The sequence below is a fragment of the Myxine glutinosa genome, chromosome 9 (genome assembly GCF_964187855.1).
Source record: "Myxine glutinosa chromosome 9, kmMyxGlut1.1, whole genome shotgun sequence".
NCBI classification, from domain to species: Eukaryota; Metazoa; Chordata; class Myxini; order Myxiniformes; family Myxinidae; genus Myxine; species Myxine glutinosa.
In genome coordinates, this window is record NC_136269.1 from 96705815 (window position 1) to 96728300 (window position 22486).

General features: G+C 46.5%; 1 protein-coding gene across 3 annotated transcripts in view; it reads right to left on the minus strand.

The window, feature by feature from the left end:
• SLC7A5 (solute carrier family 7 member 5) overlaps positions 1 to 14446 on the minus strand; it is a 147230-nt gene extending 132784 nt beyond the window's left edge. Inside the window, exons 1-3 of one of the 3 annotated variants that reach the window (XM_068128800.2) lie at positions 14216 to 14446; positions 11186 to 11680; positions 4732 to 4857 (exon numbers count right to left, since the gene is read on the minus strand). In XM_068128800.2, the coding sequence (XP_067984901.2) occupies positions 4732 to 4857; positions 11186 to 11678 (619 nt within the window). In that variant the 5' untranslated portion in view covers positions 11679 to 11680; positions 14216 to 14446. Of the gene's footprint in view, positions 1 to 4731; positions 4858 to 11185; positions 11681 to 13235; positions 13360 to 13879; positions 13986 to 14215 lie in introns of those variants that run through there. The other 2 variants (XM_068128801.2, XM_068128799.2) reach the window with 2 other exon arrangements.
• Between the last annotated feature and the right edge of the window lie 8040 nt (positions 14447 to 22486).

The following is a 22486-nucleotide window of genomic DNA, read 5'->3' on the forward strand; positions in this document are numbered from 1 at the left end:
ATCTGTTTTTGCACCTTTTTTGTGTAAAGCGGTGATGTTGGCTGATTTCCAAGCAGATGGCAGATGACCTTGAGCAAAAGAGATGGTGAAGAGAACAGAGAGAGGGAGTGAAAGAGCGGAAGAACAGTATTTTAGGACCCGTGGGCTGATGCCATCAGGTCCAGTTGCAGAATCAGAGTCGAGGGTTGACAAACTTTTCCACCTTGTCAGGAGGAAAGGACACAGAGTCCAGGAGCAGCTGGGTACGACTGGGTACGGTGGGTACAGAGAGGGATGGGTTTGGGACACAAGATTTAGAGGCAAACACAGAGTTGAGGCATTCAGCTTTTTCACGTGCGGAGTCAGCTGTGTAGCCATTTGAGGTCAGGGAGGGGAAACAAACACCAGAAACAGATTTGACCAGACACCACCAGGATTTGGAAGAGGGAGACAGATAAGAGAGTTCGGTCTTAAGAATGGAGAGATATTGTTTCCCGACTCTCCTGAGGGTGGACACACACTTGTTTCGGGCTTTGTGAAAGGAAATGAGATTTCCTTCTGTTGGATTTGCTTTCCAGGAGACAAAGGCAAGTTGTTTCTGGGCAACAGCCTCACCACAAGATTCTGTGTACCATGGACGGGAGGAAGGGTATGACAACTGAAGACGAGATGGGATAATTCGGTGCATGAGAGAGAGCAATTTACTTTGGAAGAATTCTCAGGATGAGTTGATGTCAGAGGCGGTAGAAATGGGAGACCAGTCCAGATGATTGATGGCTGCTTGAAGACCGTGCCAGTTGGTCCCAGTTGGTCCGGTCCGAGCTGCAGACTGCCGATCTGAGGGATGAGCCGATTGGAGCAGAAGAAGAGCAGCAGACATTTTCAGGGAAGTTAGCTTTGTGGACTTCAGATATTAAAATTCTTAAATGTGGCATTATCCTTCTTTTGAACTTTAATGTGGCTTTAAAATGACAGTATGCTGTGCCGTTCAATGAACCAATCGATTAGAGAAGAAATTTAAAATGTATCGATTCACAGCCAATCAACAATGTCAATACGTCAATCACGGGCACGGCACTGATCCGGCACGGTATGCACTTCATGGGTGCACAATTCATTTGGACGTCGTTATTTACCACTTTATAATCAGCATTGGTATTGGCCAATTCGAAGTTGTCATCTTTTGCAGCTTCTTTTACGAGTGAAGAAGTTGGAGCCATCTTTTTTCTGAAATCGATATCATGAATTTATGGCTTTTAAATGCCTTTCTTCGATTTGTTGGTGATATAATAATTTTGATTTTCACGCTCAATTTGTCGGTATACCGGTGTACCAGTATATTCAAATTTCCAATATCAATATATCGATATGAAAAATAGATAGCCCCGTAGGGGACTGACGGTTATTTCCCCAAGGTGTCTGAGAAGATTTTAAAACAAATTACCAGAATTTGAGGTGAACCCCCCCATTTTCAGCCTCTTATGGGAGGCAGATCCAGATGGGGAGCTGCTGGGGGAAGGGGGTCCAGAACATTCACTTAACTATTTTTCCACTTTGTGATGTATTATATTTTTAACCATCAATACACTCTGACTTCCATATTGTGGGGTCGGGGGGTGGGGGGGGCAAGGGCTTAATATTAATAATAGGTATTAATTATTGTTACTCACGTTTAAATACGGGATGTTTTTGTCTTAATTTCAACAAACGACTGAAAAAAATTAAGGGCCCACCCCCAAACTCTGTCGGTGACCGACATGATATTTAGACTTCTCTTGGTTGTCAAAAAACGACAGACAAATCTTTAGCATGAAGTCTTTGTTGTCTTGCTGCCTACATAATATGTATGTGGTTAAAGCTTATGGTAATGTCAAATTTTTGGCATACCTTTCTTGGTGGTAGAATTCAATATCCCTTTCATCCCTTCATCAAACTGACATTCATACAATGGTCTCCATTTACAGAGCCCAAAAACTGGTCAGCAGCCTCTGCCCGTTTAGCTTACAAGAGGCCCAACAAGTTTAAACTTTCGGCATTGCTATGTCACCATGGATGATAGAATATGCATTTTAATATGGCAACGTCCAGAACACGCATAGCAATTATACAAACATTGGAAAACTCTTTAGAAATGTTGGCGTGAATATATGAAATCAATGTTTGCAATCTTCAATTTACTATTTTTCTCTGCAGTAGCTAGTAGAAACTGAGGAGGGAATTGGGGGGAGGGGAAGCGTTGGAGGTGGAGAAGGAGGAGGAGCATACAATCAAGTGTGATATCTCAACAAACTAGGCTAGCTGTTTGCTCGAGAGTTTCGACTCATCTTACTGCACTGACAAGTGTGGGCTTGATGCCCTTGGCTGCGGAGCTTCACCAACCCACATTTGTGATGGCTGGTAAGCGTGATGAATATATCAAACACCCAATAAAATTATATTATGGAGAACTTCAACCCTGCAGCAGACTAAATACGCCAATTTCGATTTATTTTATACACACTCGTATCTTGGGTTGTTAGGGTTGTTAGTTTGATATCTCATATCTTGAATCAGAAAAAACCCTTTGAACAACTTGTATGCAATTATTGTACAAATGTATTTGCTACAGGAAAAAGCTTGTTTTTTTTAATCCCTCTTCCTCGTTCATTATTCTGCATTATACGCCACTTTCCATAAAGGGCAAGATATAAGATAATAAATATACACACAGGCTCCATGGTCCATAGCCTACACTAATCATTTGTGCCAAGAAAAATGAAAATAAATAAATTAATGATACAAGATATCATTGTAACAGGCAAATGGTGTTTCGCAATTTTTTCATGTATCAAAATAACAGTCCTTCCCTCTCTCTCCCCCTCTCCCTCAGTCCTGCCAGAGCTGCTGCAGCAGTTGTAGTTCCAAATTGGCAACAATGAGGCGACATAGTCAAACAGTCTTACCACACACAGAATTTCAAAAGTAGTCAAGATATTAGTCTATTAGCACACATTGTTTTTGACCTCTACAATATCGAGGCTGATGGGAGAGCAAGGTGATGGAAGGTAGGGAATGCACAGCAAGGAAGCGGGCCACTCTGAATTAATAAGCAAAGGAATGAACAAATCAGAAAAAAAGGGGGGGAAAAAAAAAAAAACCAAGAGGTTTGCAATACATGTCCTCTACCAGGTTACAGTTCAATATCAGTTAACACATTGCTTTATTTGGGTAGTATTATGCCACGTTTGGTGCCAAAAATAATAATAAACTAGAACGGCACTCTTTCACAAGTAGGCAGGCACAGCAACATAATTTTTCCTTAACATGACCCCTGACCTTTTGACCCAAAAATATAATCAGTTCATCTTTACATCATTATACATACGTCTACCAAGTTTGCCTTAGATCCCTTCAACTGTTCTCAAATTATCATGGTAATGAAAACCTACCATGGACGGACGGAAGGACAGTCGGACAACCAGAGGGACAACCTGAAAACAATGCCTCTGGCGACTTCGTCGGCCCGATGTACACACATGAAGCAAAAACATGTGTTCAGTTTATGTGCATATATAATATATTGTGGTTATATACCTGGGATCATAACAATTGCACTGGGCCATGGACTAACACCTAGACCTAAGGCTTGCCAATCTATGCTGCTTCATGGAATGGAATGGCGGTGCATGATTTTAATTGAGGTGTAGTCAGGTCAGGCCAGCTATCCAGCGAATGGGTGTAAAGCAGTGGGGTTGAGTCAGGGTAACAGCCATGTACAATATGTGATATTTTCCAAGTTCAAAAAAGGGCACAACTCCATGAAAAAACTGGGAAAATTCCCCAAAACCGAAAACTTCTTCTGTAACTTATCATAATAAAGCCATGTACCAAGTTTCAGTTGAATATGTTCTGGGGTATGGGGAAAAAAGTCAAGAAAAGCAGAGGTGGAATGGACAAATGGATGGACAGACGGAGAGCAAACCTATAGTCCCCTCTGGTAGGGGACTAATAAGAAAAGAAAAATGAGGGGAAAAAAAATAGAAATAAATAAAAAAGTGAAAGAAAAAGCACTGCAACCTGTATAGTAAGTGGGCTTAGTTAGGAAGGAATAAAGGGGGTAAATAAAGATTGTGTATAAGTTTGGGGCATGAGATAAGAAGGCAGTGCACAGCCTGCTTTAAGCCTTGCAGGAAAGAGTGAGATAGAACAGCCTTCGGAAGGCGGTTTCACACATGGCAGAAGTGAGGAACAAAAAAAAAAGTTAAGGTGCGTAATAAACCTTGTTTTTGGAAATTCAATGTGGGGTTAATGATAGAAGGCATACATATTTGGAGTCATTGGGGAGGGTCAGAGAAAACTTGGTGGTTAAACAAAAGAAAGAAAGAAAAAAAGGATAAATAAGAGAGGTTCCCAACCTACCTGCCATTGGCGAGCAGCAAATCTTGTGTTTCGCCTCATCGCAGCAAACACTTCACAAAAGCAATCTTAAACATCCACAGTACTAATGAGACAGACAACTTGACACATCCTTCAAAATATGAGCTCCGTCTGCACCGCCGATGGTAGTTTAGTTGCATCAAATTTGTCCAATGAGCAAATGGATGTGCATACTGCTCGGAGGTGTACACAATAATGGCAAGCGATTCCGCTCTCAAAATACTGATGGAAACGCATATTTTGAGACTAGTCGAGAAATTTACTTCTGATATGACTTTTAAAATCAATGTTTCTCTGAGCATAAGTACCGCTCATAATAATAATAAACAAACTCACCTGTGGAAATCTGGTAAAAGCCACAACAGATGATGAGAATCAGAGCCAGTAGCTTGGCAGCGGCAAAAAGATTCTGAACTCTCATTGCTGCTTGGACACTGAAGCAGTTCACAGCAGTGAGCATCACTGTTTGACAAGAAAGGCAGAAAAATTTAATTTATTCAATCAAACATCACCATTGAGGGTGCCAAGAGTGAGCACAAATATAAAATGCAAACAATCAAACAATCAGGCGATTTTGGCCCCAGGCATGCAACGGACCTTGACAAACAATTCCTCTGCAAACCTGGAAGTAACAATACAACATCGCCCTCCTCGGAAACAAAATGAAGAGCTCACACATCTCTTTTAAAGGAGCCTTTAACCTGGCACCACAAAATAAATAAATATGGAACAGCTTCCACAAATGTAGCCCAGGTGTGTAGATGAGGTGGTGATTGAGGTTACTATGCTTCCCTCAACAGCTGTCATCAGACATCATCAGCACCGTTTTACAAAGCTGCAAGATAACTTTCAATGTTGACAACCACAATCTTCAAAATATACTCATTCTTCTCTTCTATAAATAAAGATTTTTGACTAATATTTTTGCGTAATTACAGCCACCTGAAAGTTAAAATTTCCAGAATTACAGGTGGAAACGAGAACGGCACAAGGTAGAGCGCACACTTCCACCAGGCTCGACAGTTTACGTTTTGTATCCCACCGATAGGCCACATCTGGAGTCGGACCTGAACCAAAATCTAATCGCCTTGTTGTCACCTAACCAACTCATCCACCAAGTTTTGGCATAATCTGTCCACAACTTTTTTGAAATATCGTGCTATATAGTTATATATATATATATATATATAGGCCCCATCTCTCAATGGTGAAGAATCACTGAAATTTTTTTTAAATTATCAGATCCGGATCGAAATCTTCACCAAAACGTAATCACTTCTCCCTCGTCACACATTCATCCTGTCCTAGTATTACCCAAATTCATCCACTTTAAGACATTGTGATATATATCGTTTTTGGCCCCATCTCTCAATAACAAAGAATGACTAAGAACTCTAACAACCGGATCTTCACCAAAACCGAATCAATTCGTCCTAGTCACAGAAACCAAGCTCTCCACCAAATTTCATCCAAATATATCCACGTTTTGAGCTATCCTTCTCACACACAGACACACAGACACACAGACACAGACACGCAGACACGCCTGAAAAAACCCTCCGTACAACTTTGGTGGCAGGGGTTAAAAAATAAAAACCACCAATATCACAAATTTATATTTCACCAATGATGACAAGTTTTGGGCAACTCGCCTTTTCAATCTGGCAACACTTTTCATTAGTTATATCATCTTGCATCCGATAGGATAGGGCAGAGGTAGCTGCTTGCCTCTAACCTGTCTGTCTTGGTTCAATTCCTGAACAGACTATAAATGGCCGAAGCCGAAGTTGGGCTTCTCATCTATGAGCAACAAGCCGGGGGATGGGTCTGACAGCATTTTCGAGACGATAAAGATCCCACAGTCTTTTGATAGAGTAGGTTGGTTATTGTCAGGGCAGGCTAATTCAAAATGTATGCTATCACCTGAAATAGAGAGATGAGCACCACCATGTACTATTGGCCCATGGAAATGCTAACATTGTGCCCCAAAGATCTGATATCATGAGACGTATCATATGTTACAAAAGACGTCTATAAATTTGCACTTTAGTGGGCCAGTTTTCACGTGTGTGATCTGACACCCCTGCTAGTCCATATCATTGAATGAATTTCTTGAATCTCATTTAAAAATTACTTCTGAACATTGCTCCAGTTCGACCTCAGACAGCCAACTAAGGATACGTCGTACTTATGCCCTAACCAATAAACAAAACCTACCGCAAGAATAAACTCTTCACAAGACCTTCTCATGCTGCTTCCATAACAATCATCTCACTTGGGAAATTAAATTCGCTTTCAATTCCCCTGACACAATTGCTTTCTCTTATTAAATGTGATCATGCACTTCTTTATAGTCCCTCAAAATACCACAAAGAAATTCTAAGGACTATATGTGTTGTTCTCTCTCCCAAAAACTTTAGCCAAGCATTAAAATGAGAGGAGCCATACAAATAAGGAGAGGGGGTAGGGTGCGAGCATATTGGGGGGGGTGGGGTGGGGGGAAGGAACGTTGAGACAAGAGCATTGTGTGAGAAAGAGACAGACAGAGAGACAGAGACAGAGACAGAGACAGAGACAGAGACAGAGACAGAGACAGACAGAGACAGACAGAAGACAGGAGACAGGAGACAGACAGACAGAGAGACAGACAGACAGAGCGAGAGAGACAGAGACAGAGAGACAGAGACAGACAGAGAGACAGAGACAGACAGAGAGACAGACACAGACAGACAGAGAGACAGACAGAGAGACAGACAGAGAGACAGACAGAGAGACAGACAGAGAGACAGACAGAGAGACAGACAGAGAGACAGACAGAGAGACAGACAGAGAGAGACAGACAGAGAGAGACAGACAGAGAGACAGAGAGACAAACAGAGACAGACAGACAGACAGAGAAAGGGGGATTATTGAGAAATATATTGAAAGGGGTGGGGTGAAGAAGGAACAGCAAAAAGTTAGAATTTCTTTTTAAGTCTGCAATATATAGCTGTCCGTCAATTTGGACAAAGAAAACGAATGTGTGGATTGGACGGACAGTGCAGCGACCATCCGAGCACAAAGCTCATGGTACTCGATCCCAGTTGGTGTTCATTTATCCATTTGTATAGTCAACTTCTCGCCCTGCAGAAAATGACATTAAAAGCTCCTCCCTGAGCCTTCAATCACCGCAAAAATAAAAAATAATAAAAATATAAAAGACGCCTGAAAAAAAGAAAAGTCAAACGACATGTGACAATCACAAGACAGGACTTGCAGCGGAAGGTTTTGTATTGGTTACGGTTAAAACAAGACAGCGAGGTTGCCACTTATAAAACCAAAGTTAAATAAATAAATACAAATAAAGTACCATACAACTACAATATATACAAATACAGAACAGACAAAATGTAGATTAGTGCTGTGCAAGGTAAACACACTTTTGCAAACGACTGCAGTTTGGGGGGTTTTTTTTCTTTTCTTCACTTGCAATATAAATTGACAAAGAGTTGCAACAGAAGAGTTTCATAATGTGTTGAGAACAAGAGTCCTGCATGGGGACACGCAACGAACATGGCTTCATCCAGAGATGGTATCAGTCAAATAACCCCAAACTAAAAGTAAACAGCTACAAGAAGAAACTCAACACAATAAATTACAAATCTCACGTGAACATGGAGTCTTCAGTTCTTTTATAGCAATGATGACAGCACTTTAATGCTTTTATAAACGAAGCAAAGACGGTGGGAGTGAAGCGATTGCTGCTTCCTATTTTAACACAAAGAGTCAAGAGCAAAGAAAATCAGAGGAAAAAAAATTGAGGCAAGAAATGTCTGTCGGCAGCACGAAACTCCTGGAAATTCTTTGCCACTTTTGTCACAATTACATATTTATTAAAAATCAAGAAATTAGAGCAACATTTTAGTTATCGCGCACTCCAGGTCGTCTTACTCTGCCATGTTTGGATAAGGAGTGAAAGTACAAATTATATCAAGTTTTGACAAAACTGTTCCACCCCTTCACCCCCGACCTATCAAATGGTAAAAGATAAATAAAAAATGCTTTCTAACCCACTGATGTGAATGCTTAAGTGTGAATACGAGTAGTTTCTATCCAATCTCATGAAGCCAATGCAAGCATTTTCTGAGATGTACTGTGATCCTTTTTCCTGAAAATAAATAAAACTAAATAAATTTAGAAAGGAAAACAACCCTGGCCATCGATAGGAGGGTGATTGCTCAAGATGCCCAGTCCACTCAGTCCAAGGACAACAAGCGTTACGCCTAGGTCCCCCGTCGTTGAAGTGATGCGAGTTGACAAAGTGGAAGATGCAAAGCGGCCATCTTGGATTTTGACGTGGCGACGCAATTTTCAATCGTGTTCTTCCTTATGCCTGGATACACCCACACACCAGATTAGAAGTTAGTAGTTCGTTTATTTTTCAAGATATTTCGCTCACAAGGTTCAGACATGTATATGGTGGCGGCCATCTTGTATTTTGGCATGGCGACCCAATTTTCAATAGGGTTCTTCCTTATGCCTAGATACACCCACACACCAGATTAGAAGTTGGTACTTCGCTTATTTTTCAAGATATTCCGCTCACAAGGTTCAGACATACATGTCGTCAGACATACATGGTGGCGGCCATCTTGGATTTTGACGTGGGTTGCACCCACACACCAAATTAGAATTCGGTCCTTCGCTTACGCACGCGCTTACGCACGCACGCACGCACGGGAAAACCATAGTCCCCCTTTCGCTCCGCGGTGCGACGGGGGACAACAACCATCGCAAGACGGTTGCGCTTCCACACGATAGTTCTTGCTGATATGGCATTTGCTTTTATTTTAGGCTCTAGTTCAGTACAGAAACTGTTTAAGCAAGCTTAGGAGGATTTTTATATTTTATATTAAAGTGTGTATGCTGATGGGATGGCCGAGACATATGCACACTCGCCTCTAAGCCGGCTCGCTTGGGTTTGAATCCCGACCCAGCTCTAAACTGTCATCCTGGTGTTCCACAGTCAGGGAGATTCATCAATGTGTGTGCCCTCCTTCGGGCAAACGTTAAACTGGGCGTCCTGTCTGACAGCATTAGTTGGTGGACGTTAAAGATCCCATGGTGTCCTTCGCGAAAAGTGGGCGAGCTATCACCAGCAGCCTGGCAAAGTTCCAAATTCCGGCCCGAACCTTTGTTGAACGTCAGGCCTGGCCGCCCGGTTTGTAAAAGACTTGGGCTAAACTTCCCCCAGCAAACCTAACAAGAATGTGGGAATACATAGTTGTTTCCAAAGATGATATTTATGTGCATGAATAAAGTAAACATCTAATAATGATCAGCTGAGCTGTTTATTTGTTAATTCTTGAAGCGCATGGTCTGCCAGCTTATAAACCGACATGGATTATTGCGATCTTTCAATATTCTGACAAAAGCTTATTTTTCATCTACACGAGGAGAAATCAAGGAAATCAAAATAATTAAGATATATATTTTAAGACAAATAGACTAGACGGATTTATGGAAAAAGGCCATGTATAAGCTTCTACTTGCAATTTTGGGTAAAAGTTGGGAACATCACTTTTTAACATAATTAGGGTATGCTGAAATCGATTAACCCGGTTCCCAAGCCGAATTTTGAGTTTTTTTTTTTTTTTTTGAGTTTGGAATAAACTGCTGAAGAACTTGGGCATTGGTGAACTCACAGAGGAGACAATTAAATCTGCAGAAGCGTTCGTCTGCAGAATATATAATGTGCACAGAACAACCTCTGTTGATTCAGCACGACATATGTTGTTCTCTAAGACTGGTAAACCAGAAGCAATGTCAACGACAAGTGATGCTCTTCATTTCCATTTGATGCGAGTACACTATCAAGCCATGGTATGGAGAAATGCTCATTGTGCCATAGCTGACCTACCTGCACACCTATTCTGATGTCACTGAGTCCAATCCCAGAAAGTTTCCTCGAGACGATTTGTTGTGCAAGACTCGACGCTGCAAATGTCGCTATTCAGAGTTGAGGTGCACATCAATGTGTGCCTGACAGTGATGATCAGACCCCTTGTATGAATTTGATGTAGTTTGGAAAAACAACATGTGTGACATTCCAGAATGTTTGTGCTTCATGGCCATGTATACCTAATTTTAGAATAAATGATTGTGTGAAACATTGTCATATTAAAACCATTTCCCATTTTATAGTGTCCAATTTCAATATCAGTTTGAATGTCTTTCAATATGTCGCCAACCATAATATATAGACTAGACGGATTTATGAAAAGAAGGCCATGTATAAGCTTCTAGGTGCATTTTGGGGTAAAAGTTGTAAAGTTAAAGTAAAAGAGCTGCATGTATACACACGATATATAAATGCTTGTTGAAAGAAATTGTCCAAAAAATGGCAATTTGGTGGCAATTTTGTTTATGCTCAAAATTCGGCTTGGGAATCGGGTTAATCAAATTCAGCATACCCCAATTATGTTAAAAAGTGAGGTTCCCAACTTTTACCCAAAAATGCACCTAACATTCACATTTCTCAGAAATCCGTCTAGTCTAAAAGGAATCATTTTGGCTCACCAATAAAGAATCTTTTTTTTTTCTCTTCGTTTTTGTTTTTGTTTTTGCCATATCATCTTTCCACATTGATTTCACAAACCAGAGGCGGGCTGTAGTTCAGATGAAAGCCAGTCGAAATGGCAAAACAAATAAAAATGAAGCAACCAAAAAGCAAACACACTGACTTCACATTTAGGCAAACATGCTGCACGAGCAGCTCCGAAGGATAAGATATAATGAGAGAAGTACATACTAACGCAGATGCAAGCCACCAACTTGCAGGCCAAGAGAGGCATGTCACAGATGAAGAACGGCTTGAGGATGTAGGTTGCAAAAACGAGGGCAACGATGTACTGAGATGAAGGTCGAATGATGAGGAGTTCAATCCACAGCTTGAGAAAAGCAACAAGCGGTCCATACACCTCCAGGATGTAAGCATAGTCACCACCAGACTTTGTGATAGTCGTTCCAAGTTCAGCATAGCAGAGAGCACCGACTGTAGAGAAGACGCCACACACTGCCCAGATGATGAGTGACAGGCCGACAGAGCCAGATGCACGAACCACACCTGTCGGGCTGATGAAGATACCAGAGCCAATAATGGTGCCTACGATAATAGAGACCCCTCCGACGAGAGAGATTGTCTGCTTCAGTTCCACTGCAGGCCGACTGCCCTCCGAAGGCGACGTGAACTTCTGCGTCTCGTCGCCTGGCGGGTCATCTTTTATTCGTTTTACTGCTGACATGGCTGTGGGAAGAAAAATCAGGGTAAAGCAGCATAAAGACAGAAACATATATGTATGGTTAATTTTTTTTTCTTGGACTGAACGTGAAAAATGCATTTTTTTTTTTTCACTACAAGGAAAATAAATGCAAAATCACACCAAGGTTTCACATTTAAATGTCACAAATCGCAAAACAAAAAATTCATAAATAAAAACACTGCAAAGAACGAATTACAGTTCAGGAAACTATGCTCCACTTAGAACGACCACAATCACAGTGCCATGCTCTATCTCAAAAACAAAAACCCATACCATGACGTGTTTATCTTTCAAGATAAACTGTGCACGAGTTGTCGCAAGAGTTTGCGATTAAAGTAAAAGATTAGAACATGAAGTGTACTCTGATCACAGTTTACCCAGCTGGCTTGGGAAGTGTGCAATTTTGCCTATTTTAAGCTCGTCCAGTGACAGTCCAGCAACGCAGTAGCGGCATTTTTGCAAGTATGGGCTTTGAGAATAATCACGAATCACCTACGTTGTCTCAAATTGGAAAGATTTAGGAAAAAAAAGTTGTGGTGCTCTCCAATCGTCATATCAGTGGTATGGCTGATGTACATAAACCTCATCCATGGATGACTGGTTTTGGCTCCATATGTCAAGGAGTTAAGAAAGCCACTTTTGAAGGAGGCTGCGTCAACTTGCCCTACGCTAACACTTAAACCACAATGTCCTGAAAGTTTAGTACTACAGGTGACACACTTGCCTTTCAGCAGTTCAATCTGGTTTTCTTTCTCGACACGAATATAAACTATCGGATTGGTGTCTTTGCAGGAAGGGAATTGCATCATAAAGTGCACCGTCTCTCAAATAGACGTGAAGCTGGGTACCCGGGTTGTTAACAAGCATTAGTTGGTTGACGTTGAGGACCTCCTAAAACCGCAAATCCCCTATGCACACGACATACAGGCCAAACTCACAATTGACTGCCTGCCAGTAATGCACATCATCCAATGATTAATTATTTAATAAAAAGCGTCGGCATCACAATCTGTTCAATTTAAATCATTATTCTATGGCAACTTCATCAACAATTGTAACTAGCAGAAGCCCGTGGTAAAAATACCACAATATAGAATAATTACAAAAATAAATAAATAAATAGGAAGCCTTTTATTATTGTGCCAGTTGAAAGCTTCATAATGGGAGGTTCTACTGTGTATGTATAGATATATATGTAACAGCAAAAAAAACTATATTTCCGGGAGCGATAGAGGCAGCGGTTAGTTGCCTATACACCGCCAAGATTGAAGCTTTGGTCTGATTTAAAAAAAAAAGAATTACAATTGTCCTGTAGGTTGGGATTAATTTGAATTGGAAACAACTTTTACTTAATTTTTTTTTTCTCTCCGAGGAGTGTTTCTGTGTTTCAGGGGATGGACAGAGACAGCGTTAGCCTGTAATATTTACAGTTCAGGCAGTCCCCGGTTTACGAACACTACACCAGCATACTTTATAAACCAGGTTTCGGTATTTTGAACGGTCTGTGCATTCACACGAACACGGCTTTTTTGAACACACCTTGCCGACCGCTAAACACAGGAATTCGGACATCGAGAGGCTTCGCTCCAGCAATCTTCCAACATTCCCTGCATGTGTTCCTTACCGGCACGAGAGACAGGGTGCTCATCCTGCTTCACCATAAACCACTCCAATTAGTTCGTAGTCCCTTATAGTTATACTACACAAATTTGATTTACTCTATTATATTCATTTTTATATTTTAAAAGTATATTTAATAACGTTTATGTAAAACAATAAATTAATTAATTAAAAGGTTGAATTAGGGTTGGGGGAACTAATTAGTCACTTGTTACATGTGTTTAAAAGCGATCTATTGATTCGGTTTACGAACATAACGTGTTCGGAATAACGGGGAACTGCGTGTACTGTACATACATCGGTTATCTAGAAATGCAGAAAATCCAACCAAACACAACACAGTACATTGACTTTTTGTGTCAATGCCTCCATTGACACAAAATGGGCTTGCTTTTCATAAAATAGAACAAAAGTTACACCTTTCACAATTATGTAAAATTTTGTAAAATTGCAAATTTTTTGTATTTTTTCTGTAAAAACAGACATTAGACATGAGAGCGAACATTTCATTTAACCAGCATCAAGCAACTTGTTATTGTTAAATCCGGCTCCTTGTGCTGAACCTGGAGCCCTAGTCCGTCGCCTGGTGGGTCATGGAGCCCGGTCAAGAGTTTTTATTTAGCCCCATGGTCGCGGCATCGTGCCAGCTCCTCGGCGGTGGTCTCGACCCACCAACAAACACGTGCTCCGCTGTTCCGGCGAATGGATATCATCGGTACAGCATCCCACGCTTATAGATACCAAACTGACCTTTAGCAAAACACCATCCACATCGTCATTTGGTTCACATCACCAGGTGTCCTCGCACCTTTTAAACGTAGTTCGCGTTTCGGTTAAAGGAAATACCACGTGGAACGACACATGGCTGATGCAACACGACATCACCGTCACCGTCTCACCTTCCGCGTACTCCACGCGATGTCGTTCTCACTACGAATGCTGTCACTGGCTTTTCCTTCTTTATATTCGCTCCTTGTTTTTGCACTGCCCGCCCGGGAAGCTGGAATCTCATAAGCAATGATCTCTTCCTTCGACCGAACCGTACGGAGCAGCAAACCGCTAAGACATCACCGGCTTTTCATTCTTATTGGCTTGGCTTGGCTTCCTTATTGGCAAGGAGACACGCCCCCACTTCCTTCATTAGCCACGCCCTATATTTCACAAACCCACGCAGATTCGTGTTCTCGTACAAGGAACAAATTTACGGAGGATCTGTTCGTATCACACGCTGGAAAATAAATCTCCATGGGTCTTCCCAGTTTGTTCAAATTTTCTTTCGACAGATTACCAAGTGTACAAATTAAAGTGAAAGAATGAATACTTTGAACCAAGGACTTAGTAAGGGCATTTTATGAGATATTTCACAAATCTGTTAACTAAATTGTTAGCAAAAAATTTCTTCACCAATATGTTTGTAAAGGTGTGTAATAACATGTGTTAAAATGTTGAAGTTCAACTCCCGTGGGAAACCCAGAAAAAAAGCTGTTGAATTCCATTTGAGAATGGCATTATTTTCGAGAATTTTTATTTTTTTAATCGGCCCTTAAGTAACTTATGAGGGGTCAAATAAGGGTTTTTCATGATTCTGAGTTGATTGTTAACATTTATATTTTCACTTTTACATTTCCACACAAAGTAGCTTTTATTTCACATACATATATAATACTCAAGAGTTATTTCTCATTCACAATGTCAGAAGTTTCAACAGTCATTGTCTATGTCTTTCAACAGTCTGCAGAGTGCAGGTGTTCTTCCTCCTTTTGCGAGTCGTTTGAAGGTTTCTTCAAACCTTTGCTCAAACACTGGCACTACTGGGTCTGAGTGTCTGGCTCCCATCTTCCCATCAGCCACCTTCTCCATGAAGGTCTTCATGTCACCACGCTCCTCCTCAGTGAAGGCAAGTTTCATGATGTGTTGATAGATGGCTGCATCGATGAGGAGGTGAACACGGATTGCCTTGTCAAAACATCCTCCATCCATGATGTGGTTGGCTGTCGTACTTCCAGGATAGATCAACTGGATCACATCTAGTAGTCCAGAATCTTCCATGATGTTACCCATTGATCCAAGATAAGACTTCAGCAGGTGAAAACCACCCAACCTTGGAATGACGGGTAGATTTGCCTGCTTTATTATATTCACAGCCTTCAGCCAAATCGGAAGATCAAAGGTCACTATAGCGACCCCAGCGCGCCGTATGCACTCTTTCAGAGTGGTGAAGATGGTGTTGAGGTCATTAGGGTCTCCTTCAATAACTGGGAGGAACTCGATCTGTGTGCTCTGCTTTGCATCATTAGCATGGATTCTCTTCATCCAGCCATTCCAGTTGGAGTGTGGGAACTCAGGATCGTTGGCTTTGATCACCCACCCCGCTGCCCAGAGTGTGTCACCTGGAGTGAGGAGTGGCTGATCATGAGCCAGGGAGGAGGAAAGCTCAGCGAGGGGGAGAAACATGATCGCGTTCGTTCCTATCTGTTTCCTGTTCGTCAATGGAATAATCTTTACTTCAGTTCCTCTCAGGATCTTAGCTTTGTCGAGTGCCTTCAACTTCACCCGGGGGAAAGCTGCTGTTGTCTGTGGATCTGGCAAAGATGGTGCCGGAGAGGTGACTTCGATCCAACCCATTGAGTGAAAGGGAGTGTTTCCGTGAATAGAGACAATGTTTAAATCTATATTGTCTCCAACAAACTGAGTGACTGCATTGTTTGTTTCCCCAACCTTCATAAAGACCACCTTGTAGCGGTTACCGCTGGATGCACACAATCGCCTTGCACCGGCCAGAACACGGCCAGACGCGCCTCTCCCGGGCATGCCCGGACTCACTGTTCCCGGGCACGCCCGAACCTCCCGGGCACGCCCGGTCTCGTCTTTCCCGGGCATGCCCGCTCTCGCCTTTCCAGGGCTCGCCCAGAGCGTCCGGGCATGCCCGCTATCGCCTTTTCAGGGCTCGCCCAGAGCGTCCGGGCATGCCCGCTATCGCCTTTCCAGGGCTCGCCCAGAGCGTCCGGGCATGCCCGCTATCGCCTTTCCAGGGCTCGCCCAGAGCGCCCGGGCACGCCCAGCCTCGACTTGCCAGGCCGCAGCCAAACACGCCCGGGCAGGTCCAGACTCGCCTTTCCAAGGCTCGCCCTTGACACCCGGGCATGCCCGGTATAGCTTTTGCCGGGCAAACTTCCCGACATAAATGTGTATATATATTGCTGCCCGATAAACGGGCTTGTCAGAATACCTGAGCTGTTTTGTTTCAATAAAGCAACTCGGACGAATTCCGTCTTTGGTCGCGTCAATTCTTTCGACTCGCGTTGGAGCGCAGTTCCTTCATTGGTGACCTACCGACATGGATACGGCAGTGACGCTTAAACTGCCTACCTTCAGGGAGGCTCACGCGGCTGTTTGGTTCGCTCAGGCGGACTCTCAGTTCGCCCTGCGAGGCATCACCGCGGACGACACCCGCTTCCACCATGTTGTGGCGGCGCTCGGTTCCGCCACTGCGGCCCGCGCCTTGAGCCTCCTCGAGCACCCGCCGGCTGCTGACAAATACGACGCGCTGAAGACACTCCTCCTCGACGCTTTCGCCCTCTCACCGGCAGCACGCGCACGGCGCCTGCTCGCTCTGCCCGAGCTCGGCGACACGCGCCCGTCAGAGCGCATGGACTATATGCTCTCGTTGCTCGGTGAGCACTCTCCGGATTTTCTGTTCCGCGAGCTGTTCCTTCGCCAGCTGCCTCACTCGGTACGCCTCGCCCTGGCTGGCACGTTGATCACGGATTCCCGCGCCCTCGCCAGGGAAGCCGATAAGATCTCCTCGGCGGGCCAGCACATCGGCACGGTTACCTGGAGCCCGCCGTCGTCCGAGGCGACGCCCACAACGCCCGAGCTCCCTGCGCGGTTGGAGGCCGAACTGCCGGTGCAACTGGCGGCCGCCACGCCGCACCGCCCGCTTCCGACACGACGGCCGGGGCCTCCACCTGACCGGGCGTGGTGTTATTACCACGCCAGGTTCGGACACAAGGCTCGGACGTGCCGGCCCCCCGTGCACTTTCGGCAGGTCGGGAAACGGCCGGGCCAGCGTTCATTCCCAGCCATGAGCGCCGGCCACTCGGGCAACTTGCTGTTTATTCGGGACAAAGCGTCTGGGCGGCGTTTCCTGTGTGACACCGGCGCCCAACTGAGCGTCATACCCGCCTCCGAGCAGGACAGGCGGGACGCCGTTTGCGGCCCCTCTTTGGTCGCTGCTAATGGCTCGGCCATACGCACTTTCGGCCCATGCGTCGTCACCCTCTGCTTCGGCAGCCAGCGTTTTCAATGGACTTTTGTGACCGCCTGCGTCCCCATGGCTTTGCTGGGCGCCGACTTCCTCTGCGCGCACGGGCTGCTGGTCGACGTCAAACGTCGTCGCCTTGTCAACGCCGAGACCTTCAGCTCCCTGGCGTGCACGATGAGCAGCTCCGCGCCGACCGAACTGGCGTGCGCCCTCCCGGCAGCGAACGAGTTCGCTCGCCTGCTCGCGGAATTCCCGGCCCTCACGCGGCCGACGTTTTCGGCCGGCGCGGTGCGGCACGGTTCCAGCGCTTGATGGACGGCGTGCTGCGCGACCTGCCGTTTCTTTTCGTCTATCTGGACGATATCCTCGTCGCCAGCACGTCCCGCGCCGAGCACCTCCTCCACCTCCGAACACTGTTCGGTCGCCTCAGCGAGCACGGCTTAATTGTCAACCCGGTCAAATGCCACTTTGGCGCGACGACCGTTGACTTTTTGGGCCACCGCATCACCAAGACCGGGGCCGTGCCGCTGCCGACCAAGGTCGAGGCCATCACCACGTTCCCGCGTCCCCGTTCCATCAAGGCCCTCCAAGAGTTCCTCGGCATGGTGAATTTTTATCACCGATTCGTGCCCCGCGCTGCTCAGCTCATGCGGCCCCTTTACGAGGCCCTCCGGGGCAAGCCGGCCAAGCATGACATTGTTTGGTCCGTGGCCATGGACGCGGCCTTCGCCAGCGCCAAATGGGCCCTCGCCGACGCAACGCTGCTGGCTCACCCGGTGCTCAACGCGCCCATCGCCCTCACTACGGACGCCTCCAACTACGCGGTGGGCGCCGTCCATGAGCAATGGGTGGACGGGGTTTGGCAGCCACTCGCTTTTTTCAGCCGGCAACTCCGGCCGAACGAGTTAAACTACAGCACGTTCGACCGCGAGCTGCTCGGGCTATTCCTGGCCGTTCGCCATTTCCGACACCTCCTGGAGGGCCGCCCGTTCACGGCTTTCGTCGACCACAAGCCATTGGTCTACGCAATGGCTAAAGTCACGGAGCCGTGGTCGGCCCGCCAACAGCGCCACCTCTCCGCCGTGTCGGAGTTCACCACGGACATCCGGCACGTCGCCGGCAAAGACAACGCCGTGGCCGACTGTCTTTCTCGGGCCAGCGCGAACGCGGTCCACCTCGGCGTGGACTTCGCGCTCATGGCGGCCGACCAGACCACCGACGCCTCGGTGCAGGCACTCCGTGCGGCGGACACGGGCCTCCGCCTGGCCGACATTCCCTTCGCGGGCACCGTCCTGCTCTGCGACGTCTCCCAGGGCCAGCCTCGCCCCATCGTGCCCGTTTCCTGGCAGCGCCGCATCTTCGCCTCCATCCACGGCCTTTCTCACCCGGGCCGGAAAGCTTCTCAGAAGCTGGTGTCGGCGCGTTTCGTCTGGCACGGCCTTCGACGAAACATCCGCGACGGGGCCAACGCCTGCACGGCCTGCCAGCGGGTCAAGGTCCACCGCCACACCCAGGCCCCGCTGGCACCTTTCGCCGTGCCTGAACGGCGTTTCGACCACGTCCACGTGGACCTGGTGGGTCCCCTGCCCCCCTCGCAGGGGGTTCACCCACCTGCTCACCATGGTGGACAGGACCACCAGGTGGCCGGAGGCTGTGCCCCTCGCCTCCACCACCACCGCCGACGTGGCGCAGGCGTTCATCGCCACCTGGGTCGCGCGCTTCGGCGCACCAGCGGACATCTCGTCCGACCGCGGCCCACAGTTCACGTCTGAGCTTTGGGGCGCGGTCGCCCGTTCGTTGGGGGTCACGCTGCACCGCACCACGGCCTACCACCCCCAAGCCAACGGGTTGTGCGAGCGGTTTCACCGCTCCATGAAGGCCGCACTCATGGCCGGCCTTCAGGACGACGGTTGGGCCGACCGGCTGCCGTGGGTCCTTTTGGGCCTTCGCACGGCCCCCAAGGAAGACCTCCAGGCGTCCGCCGCCGAGCTCGTCTACGGCCAGCCGCTCCGCGTCCCAGGCGAATTCGTGCCCGACGCTACCAGTCCCTGGTCCGCCGCTCGCCAGCGCTCGGACCTCCAGGAGGCCGCCCGACGATTTGCCCCTGTGCCGACGTCCCGCCACGGTGGCCCCCAGTCCTACGTCCCCCCGGCGCTTCGCACAGCGGAGTACGTCTTTGTGCGTCATGACGCGCACCGGGGGCCACTCCGGCCGCCGTACGACGGGCCCTTCCGGGTCCTGCGACGGGGCGACAAGTCTTTCATCGTCGACTTCGGCGGCCGGCCGGACCGGATTTCTGTGGACCACCTCAAACCGGCGCACATGGACGTCGACCGACCACCACGGTTGGCCCTTCCTCCGTGGCGAGGCCGCCCCCCGTCCACAGTTCCCCCCGCTCGACCACCCACCACCACGTCGGACCCCTCCCCACGACCCTCCAGGGGTCGCTTCGGCCGGGTCATCCGGACACCCCTTAAATTGACCCTGCCGGTGCAGGTCGATTCTGGAGGGGCGTGTGTAGCGGTTACCGCTGGATGCACACAATCGCCTTGCACCGGCCAGAACACGGCCAGACGCGCCTCTCCCGGGCATGCCCGGACTCACTGTTCCCGGGCACGCCCGAACCTCCTGGGCACGCCCGGTCTCGTCTTTCCCGGGCATGCCCGCTCTCGCCTTTCCAGGGCTCGCCCAGAGTCTCCGGGCATGCCCGCTATCACCTTTTCAGGGCTCGCCCAGAGCGTCCGGGCATGCCCGCTATCGCCTTTCCAGGGCTCGCCCAGAGCGCCCGGGCACGCCCAGCCTCGACTTGCCAGGCCGCAGCCAAACACGCCCGGGCAGGTCCAGACTCGCCTTTCCAAGGCTCGCCCTTGACACCCGGGCATGCCCGGTATAGCTTTTGCCAGGCAAACTTCCCGACATAAATGTGTATATATATTGCTGCCCGATAAACGGGCTTGTCAGAATACCTGAGCTGTTTTGTTTCAATAAAGCAACTCGGACGAATTCCGTCTTTGGTCGCGTCAATTCTTTCGACTCGCGTTGGAGCGCAGTTCCTTCAACCTGATCATTACTTGACAATTCACTTTCACTGGCTGGCACTTTGGCTGTCATCACTGATTGATCCTCAAGCGCAGCATCAACCGCAACCTCATCATTGATCTGTTCATCGGTTTCCTCCACAATGGTGTCAAGAGTGCCAGACGTATCTGGAACATCATCTCCACTCCTACTATTAAGGAAGCAGTATTTGTAATTTTGTGTCTCCGTGTAAGACTCAGTGTATCCCAGCCGGTGGAACTTGTTGAGCATCCATTTTGACCCAAATCTATGATCAAGTTGTATGGCAAGCCCCATTTGGTGTGGCAATACTCCAGACCGAGGTCGACAGGCCTTAATAAAATTCTGCCCCCAAACGGCAACTCTTTCGTCTGTCTTGACAATCGGTCTCAAGAACATCTGAAGGCTTGCAGGAACAAGTGTCAGCTGACTATCGATGTCAGTCATACTGTGTGTGGTGGGGTATGACTTTGGACCTAAATCAATCAAGGCAATATCATTGGATATGAACTTGAGTGCCGTCTTTATGATCTGAGTCTTCTCATCTCCATGGTCAAGATTAGCATGATGCACTCGCAGAATATTGTCGGTGCCATCTTTGAGACAAAGTACATCTGCCCTTCTTTCCTGTGTTGTGAAATACAAGGTGTCTTCGTATTTCTCTAGAAGTTTATCTTTAGCCAATGCTTTGAATAAGAAAGGCTCTTCTCTGGTGACTGATCAAACTCCTGCAGCTTTTCATGGACTTGGTCCATGTTCATTACCCCATGCTCTAATTCTGAGTCTAACCATTCGCAGAATTCAATAAAAACTGCCTCTCGCTCCTCATCAATACTCCTCTATCCTCTCTTCCTTTTTCCTTCCTCATCAGTCTTGGACAAACTGTCACCTCTCGCAAACATAAGTTTGCATCGCAAATGGTACAGTGTTTCTTCTGCTACCAAGTCGTTGATCCCTTCCAGGCGTCCAGTGACTTCAGTGCCCCAGTCATCCCCGCGACTCTGTGCTGTCTTCAGCAAGCTTGCCTTCAGTGTATCTGCAGTCAAATTATCTGGCACTCTGTATTTCTTTCTAGCTTGTGCTGGATTATTTTTGTAGAGCTGGGCTGGTTGGTTGCAAAGAATGCATACATCCTTATACAGGAGGTCAACTGACTGTGATCTTCTCGAACTGCAGCCAGTTGATGAACTGAACTCACAAGTAGTGCGTCTTCTCTTCAACTTTGATGACTCTTTCTCTGCCTTTGATGCTTGAGCTGACTTCTTGGTGGTTGCAACAAAGTTGTTGTACAGATCATTTTTACACTTCTGGTGGTACCTCAGTTTTCCTTCCTTTTGAGCCTCCTTCATACGTTCCACAACAGTAACATTTTCGACAGTTTCTGCTTGTTTCAATAAAGTTGAGTATCCCTTTGGAGTTGCCTGTATGAGCCTTTCAGCTGGTGTATCCGAGCGTGCACAGATGAAGCAATTGAGCACAGGTGGAGTAACGTCTTCATCCATATTGCTAGACTCCATGTCCTGCAAAGTAGAAAATGAGATATATTTAGAAATTATTTTTCCACAAAGGAGTGTCTGTGGTGAAATATAAATGTTAACAATCAACTCAGAATCATGAAAAACCCTTATTTGACCCCTCATAAGTTACTTGAGGGCCGATTTAAAAAAATAAAAATTCTCGAAAATAATTTTTCGGTACCCGAATTCAACAGCTTTTTTTCTGGGTTTCCCACGGGAGTTGACCTTCAACATTTTAACACATGTTATTACACACCTTTACAAACATATTGGTGAAGAAATTTTTTGGTAACAATTTAGTTAACAGATTTTCATATGTTTCCCTTACTAAC